General features: G+C 36.9%; 1 protein-coding gene across 1 annotated transcript; it reads right to left on the bottom strand.

Annotated features, from left to right (window-relative positions):
- Positions 1-1,687: 1,687 nt before the first annotated feature.
- On the bottom strand, positions 1,688-10,608 carry LOC103481513 (alpha-N-acetylgalactosaminide alpha-2,6-sialyltransferase 1-like). The gene is made up of 9 exons (XM_008437003.1): positions 10,479-10,608; positions 10,106-10,364; positions 9,096-9,258; positions 8,139-8,301; positions 5,052-5,190; positions 4,880-4,968; positions 4,346-4,429; positions 2,109-2,208; positions 1,688-1,998 (listed from the first exon to the last, which is right to left on the bottom strand). Exons 1-9 carry the CDS (start codon positions 10,577-10,579, stop codon positions 1,825-1,827), a joined length of 1,272 nt encoding a protein of 423 aa, XP_008435225.1. The 5' UTR covers positions 10,580-10,608; the 3' UTR covers positions 1,688-1,824.
- Positions 10,609-11,125: the final 517 nt, after the last annotated feature.

The raw sequence follows: 11,125 nt of genomic DNA, 5'->3' as shown, positions 1-11,125 counted from the left end.
ACAAAAATTACGATAAAAACATTAGTTTCTTGTTAGAAGACAACATGGTTGTGACTAAGGCACACCATTAATAATAGCATCACAAACACAAATACTGTTCCTGAATGACATCAAAAAAACAAATACGCTTCTTCAGTACGTCACTCTCTTAAAGAAGTGCCATTTATGTCAATAAAACTGCACAATTGACTATTTGTGGATATTTATTGATGCTCTTGTGGAACAAAATAATGGAGAAAATAATAGAATAAAGTTTTAGACATTATCAGTTTTGTTTTGCATTAATTGAAATTGATCAAGACAACGATGAATCAAAATTATTGTCGTGAAAAGAAAGTTTTCACCATAAATTATGAGGTGGGCTAAGTTAATAAATTCATCATAACAATAATATTAAATTCAGCAGCTCCAATATCTAATTTGACAGAAATACAATTTTGATTTAACAATGCTAATAGTCTTTATACCAAAAATATCAACGTTTATTTTAATGCTAAATTAAAACCTGATCGTTATGCTTCAGGATGCGTCGAGTTTTTCAAACTTTCTCCAGATTTGTAGATAATATACCATTATTATTGATCATTCTAAGTGTTTGTTTGGTGTAGCTTCAGTGAGCAAGTTTTTGTGGCACTAGTTGCCTTTGAAGAGAAAGAATTGCTGAAAGAAGATTGTGTTGCAAATGATTCACGATCAGGAATCTAAACAGACAACTTGATGACGTCTCTTCTTCTGAAGTGCATCATGAAAGCAAACAAAGAGACGGCGTCATGCTCAATAAACAGCTTTGTGACAAGTATAGTAGTGGCCCTGGAAACCAACGTAGTGTTAAGCTCATTCATTAAATTAAGAAAGTTTTCATAACTTTTCCCATTGAGACGTGTCAGTTGAGATGACTCAGGCTTCTGGACTTTTCAAAGCTTTGTACTTCTAATACATAAAAAGTTAATTAAAGGACTGACTAACTGACTAAGTGCTTTGTAATGTAACCAGGAAATGAATATCAAACGATCCTCCCTGGTTAGGGAAATTTTTATTTCCCTTAACCAGGGAATTTTTAAGTTTTTGTTCCTGATACCGATGCGATGGGGTGCGGTTTGTAGTGCGGTTCGGGACATGCAAAGATGTTTTGTAACATTTCATCACTTACACAGACATTGTCTTGCAAACAATGCTGGGTGGTTGATGTTGAGGTGTAGAGATTTATTTTATGACCATTAAGATGTAGTTTGAGGTTTAAGGTCTAGCGCCAAGCCAAAAATTAGCTCAGTCATTAGCACATTAGCGAAAGTGTGATTAGCTTTATGGTGATTACTGGAGCTGAAGCAACATTTAAGAAGCTATAAACCTTGATTCAGTTGTTTTGGGTTTGATTCCTGGTCTCTGTAATGTGCTGCAAGTCTTCCCCTTCTCCACATTGTTTATATTGTCCAATAAAGGCCACAATTTGCCAACAAATCTGCAAAATAATACTCACCTGATCACAGAAAGTCTCATTGTTCTGCAGGAAAGAATAAGTTCTGGGACATTCTTTTGCACAAATCTAATACAAATCTAAATTTGCCACATATTTTCTGGGAATTCAGATTAGACACTGAAATTAAATCTTCATTTCATTCAGTCACACAATGTTTATTACATTTCTTAATATCGCCTGCAACATCTACACCAAAAATCTTCACTAGTCTACATTTCACATTTATTTAAGCCATTGTAAAAGCATGACCCAAACCAGAGTAATTACACTTTCCGTATATTTTGTTTTGAAAATATGCAACAGTTATCCTCAGAGTTTCAGAACTGTTTGCGGATCCCATCTTGTGATCAAGTTCTTTGGTAAAGCTTTATTATCTTTTTGTCATGAAGCCACTTCCATAAATTCTTCTCCATGACGTAGTCGTGGTTGCTGTAGAAAATCACGTTGGTTTTCAGGTGCCTCTCGACGTAGTAGCAGGAGTATTTTTTGTAGTCTTCCGTGATGAATCCGTAGGCACTCACCTGAAAAAGAACGTGGAGGAAAGGTGAAGGGTAATGAATTAAATAAAAGCAACAAAATGGCATTAAGTAAAAGCTGTATTCATAAATAAAGTGCAGTTTGATGTACTTACTGTGTCACAAGCGTGCAGAGCTGTAAAGACAGTGAATGCCCCGTTGGTTGGACGAACGATTGCCCAGTATCCTCGATTAAGATTGTTTGATTTTAAAAACCTGAAAGTTAAGGAAAAGGTTGTGGTTAAAGGTATGTCCAAAAGGTTTTTAAAAATATTTTATATGCATTAGTGATGGGTCCGGCAACACAGATGCGTCGGCGCATGTGTCAAGCCCACAGACCAAAACCCGTGTCGGTGCGCGTATTGGTTTCAGCAAGTCACGTGACCGATACAGGAAACTGTTTCGAAATGACATCAACGCGCCAAACTGTGTTTATAAGGAAGCGAATCTGTCAATCTGTCAAATGCATTTGCCAAACAAATTTTTGATCTTTTACGGAACAGCGTCAACTATGGAACAGCTTCAAAGGAAAGGTTTCCGCAGTAGTGTGGGACCATTTTGATCTCATATTGGAAAATAAATTTGTTTTCATTTTTGTTGTTTCATCCGGTTCTTGTCAGTTTCTACTTGATCTATCTGAATCCAAATTCAGCTGAAACTGACTTTTAGTTTACTTTCATATTATGTTCTGCAGGTTAAGTGTCGCATATGTTTAACTAAACTGTCTTATTTAAATAAATCCACCTTTTCAATGCTGAGGCATTATGAGGCCAGGCATGAGAATGAAGTCCCAGATGCACCTAGATAAACTCAGATATACAGCCATTCTACAAATTACTCAGTTGCATTTTATAAATTATTTCATATACAGTGAACCCTCGCTGTAACGCGGTTCACCTTTGACGGTATCCCTGCTGCTTCGCAGATTTTTTTGTGCAGTTTTTTTCACAGTGTTCTGCGTCCTAATTGACTGTATGATAGGTAAAAACAGCCTCCGCGCTTCTTCTCTACCTGAGTGCCAATAACGTTACGGTGTTTAATACAGATTGGTCACTCAGGAGATGAAAATTGAAACTTTCAATGCCATCTGGAAAAAAACTGGCCAGAGGCAGAGCAAAACCCGCTTGACGAGATCCATCGCTCTGCCGTAGATACAGCTGTGAATCTCGCAAAGCAGGTTGGAGGAGATGCTTTAATGACATGACTGCGGATCACATTAATAAGGCCCAATTGATGCACACGCAGATCCGCTGACCTGAAAACAGGTTTTGTTCTTTGGTTTCAATATAGAGTATTTATTTATGCTGTGTAATAACTAAAAACTAAAGATAACTACTTCACGGATTTCGCATATCACGGGTTATTTTCGGAACGCAAGCCCTAAGAAAAACAAGGGTTCGCTGTAAATGTAGTGTTTACTTAATTTTTTTCTACAGCAGAAGTTTTTTCAAAAAAGTGTAATAGGCTCAATTTCAAAATGATGTAAAAACKTTTTTGTAAATAAAAATTTGTGGAAAAAGAAACAGTCCATGCATCCTCATTCCAAACACATTTACTTAAATTTTCACTTTATGGTACATGTTCACATTATTTATTGACTGTATATTAAATATATTTTAAATTTAACAGAAGATATGACAATACAATATATAATATTCAATAAAATACAAAGACTTAAATCTTATTGTATAGACTGGGTCATCAAATCACTATGTTGCCTGTAGGAATTTTTAATGTCCAGCAGGTGTCAGTATTGAGTGACACAGTATCGACACAGAATCGACACAGTTTTGCTATGTGTCGAAACGATACACGACGCCTCATCTACCCATCACTAATATGCATCAATCAGAACATTATGGCTGATTTCTAATCTCCATTTTTGTGAAAGTTCGACCTTATTATACCGATGTTTGACACGCTACTGGTAAACTTTTACAGTAAGAAATTATAGGTGTAACAGGGTTTTATTTTAACAATATTATCGATGTGAGGTTTATCAAAATTGGATTATTTGTTCATCAGATTTATTTTATTTAGTCAAAAAGTTATTGATATGTAAGTTATATTATTTAAGATATTTTTCCTTTTTTCTTCAAATTTTGGAGACTTGCATAATATTTTTTGTAATTTTGTTTTAGATGTTAACTATCATCCTGATGAAAAAGTTGCGTGTTCACTTCTCTGGACATTCAGGAAACTGTTCAACACATTTATTTCCATTAAAGTTAAGCAAACAACTAAAAGGACATCAACCTACTTAGAAAAGACATTTTAAATAGTTGTCATTTTGCATAAATGAGCTGTAGCTTACACTGAAGACATTTAAACAGGATTATGATCAGAGACTGACCTGTTTCGTACGTATCGCAGGAAATCCTGGTGCAGAACATAAAACCGGCTCTCGTTGTACTGACCTGAATAGTAAATTCTGGGGCTGYAGGGCAGAAACACAAAGAAAACATCATGAAAGCAAAAAAAAAMAAAACATGAATGGAAAGTTGCTTAATAATTTCTTTTGACAGTGTGAGAAACAGCTTTAGTGTTTGTTTGGTCAGCGAACTGGCCATATCTAAACTTTTGTAGAAAATTTCTGGAGTTTGTTTCAGCAGGAAGATAAAAAGACACCAGAACCAGCAACAGAGACAAGGTGACAATTTGGACGGATTGCCTCAATGAAACAAAACCTTTCTGCATCAATTCAAGCTAACGGAGGCTCGACTAAATGTTGAGTAAATATACCAAAAAGATTTTCTGCAATAATCAGATTTAGCAGATAATTTGAAGCTTTTTCATCTACTGTCACTTGTTTAGTGCAGAGTATTTTGCTGTTTATCTGCATCCTCTACAGATARAGAATAAATAAATAAACCGAGATGATAGTCACTTCTTTTTAGACTCCTGGTCTTCTCTGATCAGAGCCTTGAGAAACTTGTAATCCCTCATCCCCTCAGGAATCATGACGTACTTTATACCCTGCGAAAAAGAGCAGAACATGAGCTAGGATCTTAATGTTTCATGGGCACAATGACTAACACTTTGTGCTGACGCTTCTGCACCTCATCATGTGGAGCCGACTTGTATCCGTACTTCTTGAATAAATAAAGGGACGAAGAGATGGAGAAAGATGTGTGAACATACACGGATGTTCTGTTCCCCACGTCTTCCTCGTAGCCTTCGGTCACGGCGCCGTTCATCCTGCCGCAGAAACACATCAGAGCTTTCAGGTGTTGATTATGACACAAGAACAGCTGTGATTTTATTTMAAAATGTATTGTTTGGTCAAAATGTGAAGTTGGCAGAGTTAAATCAACTCTTAAAAGAGTTATTTCAGCAAGCGATTGAGCATTTCAAAATTTTAAATTATTCAATCTCTTGTTGAAATGTGCTATTGTTATGCTATTAAAATTAGATGCATTTTACCAAAGTCACAACTAATGTGTTGTTCTCTGGTATTCAACTCTGTAATTTAATGCCAACTAATTCAACATTTAATAACAGTAAAACTTTCAAAGGACGGATAAAACAATATTTTCGTAAACTGCAAGTAATGTAAGCTCAGAGTTAATTATGTATTTAGCCTAAAGTTACCTGCAGTCTGTCATGTTTTTCTTTTTTGTTTTTATTTAATTTCTAAAACTTGTTTTATTGGTGTGATGAAGTGACATGTGGATCCTAAACAAACTAAACTCTAAACTAAATCCTCTCAGTCTGATGTCTTTGTAGAGGAATCACGGCTCAATAGCCACAGATTCAGAAACGCCCATCTGTCTCGGTTGAGTCCAAATGAAAAGGCCACCACTGTCACCGAAGAAGAGACACTGTGCCAGACTTCTGGTGGACGCACTTGTTAAAAGAAGTAAACCACAATGCTGCTGCGTTCCTTTTTGTCAAGAGGCATTATCGCAGCAAACCAGTCACACTTGTTCATATAATTATCCTGTCACGAAGTTCAAGCCTGATTTTGAGTGACGTAAAGCCTGGAGTGAAGCTCTTTCACAGTTTCGGTGAGGCGAAGTTGGGGGGAAGATGTCTTAAATAATCTCACTCATGAATAATCATTCGTTCTGAAAAATGATAAACGTTTTGAATTGTTTTGGAAAATAACCATTCCCACTTCGTTGAAGTCAGTGCTGATATTTTTGTGTCAAGCTCCTGCTTTTTATAGAACGACAGGTTCCTTTTACATTTTTTTATTTACGTTTTTGGGACATAAATTAAGTGGAACGAATACTCTGCATTTTATATTTTTACCGAAAGAAAGTTGAGATGTTAGGTTACATAAAAATTGTTTATGTAAAGCAGTAAACACTTAATTAAGACACAAACATCCCATTTTTGGATTATTTAACTTTTGGTTTTTATTTGTGTTTGTTCTTCATTTCCTTTTTCCTTCTATTTGTGTTTCTCATCTTTTACAAGCGCACATCTGGACTGCATTCAAATTAAATAATCCAAATCCATAAATTTTTTCAGAATAGAAGCACCCACACATTTTTTATGTTCAGCACAGATGAGAGCTGTGCTTTTGTCTGCGCTGAACATAAAAACACCCGCAGCAGTATATTTTGAGCTGTTACTGTACTCTATTATTAAGCTATTATAAGCAGTAGCTGCTGGCTTTCCTGAATGACAGATTAACAAGTGTTTTGATTTCCCGACACCACACTGAAGTCATTAAAATATCATTCTGACAAAGGACACACATTCTTGGTCAGATCAGTTTGCCACAGACAACAATGATACGATCACATGATCAGAACCATAATTTGCTCATTGATCTTTTTATTGTATTGTTGAACAGTCAGGAACAGATGGAAGAGTAATTAAAAAGCTAAGTGCTTCAATAAGGATTAAAAGCAAAATCAAGGATACAATTTTGTGTTTTTATATGTTTCTTTATCCAGAGGAGTCAGTGCCTCACTGCACATCGCTGGATTACACACCCAGTTGTTGATTTACATACAACAAAAGACTAAACCACAAGGGGGGTTTGTGATTTTAAGAGGCCTTTTTTAACCAAGCATCCCTGCACAAATATGAACTTATCACGATGTTTTTATTTACACGTCATGGTGGCACCATGACCAGCCTGAGAACGTTAAAATAACTTTCAGTTTACTTGACTGTGGAAGACCAGGACACAGAGAAATAAAATGCTCAACTGTTAAGATGGTTGTATCAGAGTTCTTTGGAGATGAAAATATGTCTTCAGAGGTTTTTGGGTTTTGTAAGGTTTTATAAAAATTATGTAGCAATGCAATGTTTGGTGAATTGGATGACAGCATCCCCCTAAGACAATTGATAGTCTAATGTCAGAAAGAATGTTAAGAAAGGAATCATCCTAAAAGGGACGATAATCCACTTTTAGGATGATAATCTGATGCCACACCTTGAATTCACAAAAAGTATTTAACATTTTTCACAAAATGCTTTATTTACATTTTCTTGCTCCTTTTTTTTTTATCTTGCTCAGTCAAAGTTTTTCAAGTTGTGGTAGTTTGTGACCCTGATGGAGGAACTTTAAATGCCAATTTCCTATCCAATAGCATTCCAAGACTGAACAATAGGGCTCAATCTCTAAATTCGTATTTAAAAAACCCAGAAGAAAAGTTAACTTTTGTACGTTTCTTTTGTTATATTATTACAACGCTGGGTCTTACAGGGTTAAGATCAACTTTATTGTCCTCAGTGGTCATTTTGTTTGGAAGCCAGTAAAGAACAATTGCAAATAAAATTATAAACACAATGAAATAATAACAACACTAACCACAAAATCACTGATTCAATGCACACAATACAATTATAAACTACCACAGTCTCTATTTGGGCGTATTATCATCTAAAATTATTAACGAGGAAGACTTTTTTAAGGATAAACAAGCATTTGAAACTTTTTGAGTTGCATTTTACCGCCATAAATTGTTTTGGCTGTAAGAAAAGGGGATTTGGGTCAGCAAGAATAGCATCAGCTGTTCTGATTCTACAGAAGCTCTGCCAAGCTTTTGCTGCGCATCCTTTCAATGATGAGCTTATTTTTCAGGGCGAGCGACTCCAACAAATATCTCAAAACCAGCAAATAAAATGTTTAAAATACGTAGTGCACAATTATCTAAAGCAGCCTGTTTGGTCTGCTCTTTTCTTACCGAAACACGTAGTCGTGAGCATCAATCTCAGCGCCCATTTTGGAGCCGTTCAGGATGCCTGCCGTTCCCACCACGGCACAGTGAATGCAGCCATCCCCGCCTGGTTTTGGGCGGAGCAGCGGTTCCTTGGGCTTTGAGATCAGCTTCAACACTGGCATTACATCTGCAGACAAAAGCAAACGTAAGTCAGCTTGATGGTGATTTTTAAAGATATACGCTCAGTGCACTAGCGGAACAAGTCAGCGTCGGGCCGGGGGGCGGGGCCAATTACCGGGCCCCTAACATCACCGGGCCCCCTTATGTGCATCAGCTGCTGTAGGTTGTTGGGGGGGGAAGGGGGCGAAACTGAAACTGTTGACTTTAACATTAAATACACCTTTCTCAACAGGCGAGGGCGCACTTTCTCCGTCTATAATCAGACATTTAAGCGACCTGAAACCATTCCTCCCTCCCTGGCACCTCCAGACCCGGGCCCCCATCCGACCCGGGCCCAGGGGCAGCCGCCCCCCCCAACTCCCCTATAGTGGCAGCATGTGGGGATGATGTGCAAGTAGATTACCTTTGCTATTCCAGTACAAAGCGTCAAATGAAAGATAAGAAATTCTGCAAAATTCTCCACACTTTCTTTCAAGAGAAAGTGTGAAGAAAAAGTTTATTTTACAATCACCCATCAAAATAGAGGCTTTTGATGGGTGATTAGCTAAAAGCAAAAGGTATGTTCAAACTTGTTCCAATAGTCTTTGCTAAATTACTTTATATTTTTATACAATTCAAACTAGTTCATCGTCTTTCATCTTCTTGAAAAATCAGTTTTATGTGATTGCAACGAGTCAACTAGCCACACAAAAAGTCACTGCAAAGAAAGATATCGATTTGTCGACAAGTTAGTGTAACCCCTTTAACTAATAGAGAAAGTGTGAAGAAAATGTATCTTTTACAAGTTAAGCAAACCCTTACCTTCATACGCCATATCCATAAAGCCAAAGGGATTGTTGAAATGAGAAAGGCGGTTCCACTCTCTCATGTTGATGTTATCTTTGTGCAGAAACATGCGAATGTTGGGAAGGAAAGCCTTCTGAAAGTCCTCATCCTTTGAGTTGCGCAGAGACTGGGCACATTTCTGAAGGTGATACAGTAGTCGTATTTTTATTTATCCATGAGATAATGCAAAAAATATGATTTTTTATTTTTAGGTTGTTTTTTTTTTCTTAGGGAGCATTCACACCAGCCAGTAAGATAGCTTGAATGAAACTCTAATTCATTTGCCTATATAGTCTGGTTTGTTTGGGGTGATTTGAATGTGAAGTTGATCTCTGATGTGGACCAAAAAGCAAAGTCTGGTCCGCCTAAAAACCTACATCTCAGTTCAAGTGAACTCTAGTGCGACTTAAAGGAATATATGAATATTTACCCAAGTGCAGGGTATTCTGGGTAAATACAACCAAAACAAACACAAGACTCTAACGTTAGAGGGAGAAATAGCTTGTGGTCTGTTGCCAAATACAAAAGAAAAATCCTACAACCTGTAAAATGCGTCTGTATTCCATTTTCGTTTACACTTTATGAAGAAGGAAGGTGAGTTCATGTCTTCTTCTGCGGTTTTTCTGCCGTTTCCTTCAATAGGTCTTGGAGCAGCGCCACCACAGGCCAGGAGGAGAACAGCTTTTTTTTTCAATTACTTTGGATGGTTGATACAGTGCTGTAAAGCGAACAGCACCAGGTGAAAATGTAACATTTTAATTTTGATCCCCAATCAAAGTGAGTCTACCGGACTATCAGGTGTGAAAACAGAATGTCAAACATTTAATTTGGCTAGAGCCACATAGGCACACAGAGACAGGTAAAACCAAAGTATATAAGGAGGAAAGTCAACAGGGCCACACCAAAAGCTAATAAGTAAACAGAAGACTTACCAGACCTGCTAAACCTTATTATAATTCTACACTTACATTTTTTTCCCCCCTTACCGTAGGTCTTGGCGGAGCATCCAAGTTATAAATATCCTCAAAAGTCCACTGAGGAAGCTTCTTGAAATATCTTTTGTGTATCATTGGAATGGGATATTCAACACGAGATTTATTCATTTGATCCATCTCTAACATCGTCAATGAATCCCTTGTAGCATTCCGTAAGGTCACATTTCCTTCATTTTGCCACAATCTTTCATTTTTATAAATGCTTAGACCTTTGAAATGTTTTACTGCCGACATGGCTATCCATCTATATCTGGGTTTGGATAAAATAACAAAACAAAAAAAGAAAAAACTGGTGATCACAAAGCACTACACAAAACATATCAATATATATATATATTAAATAAGAAATCATAAAAGCACTTACCTGACGTTACTTGGTAAATTTCCCTGAGACATTATGAAAAGAACAACACTGAATAAAATCACCAACACAAAAGAAAACAGCTTGACTTCTTGACGTGCCATTTCTGAGAAATATAGGTGTGAAAAATGTGGACAAGGATGCACCTGATGAGTAAATGTTTTATGAAGGAGGTCTCACGCTTCTTTAAACATGTCAGAAACGAAAACACGCCTTGCTTATACATCAGATGAGTACTTCCCGTAAGATCAGGTGAGGAATTTGCTCATAGATAGTGAAGTCACACACAAAAGTAACCGGGTAGGACTGCAATACTTGAACTTGAATTTACTGCACAGCAGCAGTAAGACAAAACTGAAACATCTAATTTTTGATTAACATTTGGTAGTTTTCCAAAAGTCACAGCAGAAACATTGCTCCACTGTCCTTTATTAGCTTAGTGGTGCGGAATAACCGGATTCTTGCAAGTGTGCATGGATGTCACATGGATGTTGGATTTAAAGGAACAGGAACCTGCTGCTGTGAGGGTGTGGATGGTAAAACATAGTTTTGCAACAATATTTGTAACAGGGCAACTTAGTACAATTCAGTTCTGTTTAGATGGCACTTTTTAATGTATCCCAAAGTCAAAATCTGATGGTAAATCTGTT

The sequence above is a fragment of the Poecilia reticulata genome, linkage group LG19, assembly GCF_000633615.1.
Source record: "Poecilia reticulata strain Guanapo linkage group LG19, Guppy_female_1.0+MT, whole genome shotgun sequence".
NCBI classification, from domain to species: Eukaryota; Metazoa; Chordata; class Actinopteri; order Cyprinodontiformes; family Poeciliidae; genus Poecilia; species Poecilia reticulata.
This window is presented reverse-complemented; position numbering and strand designations above follow the sequence as displayed.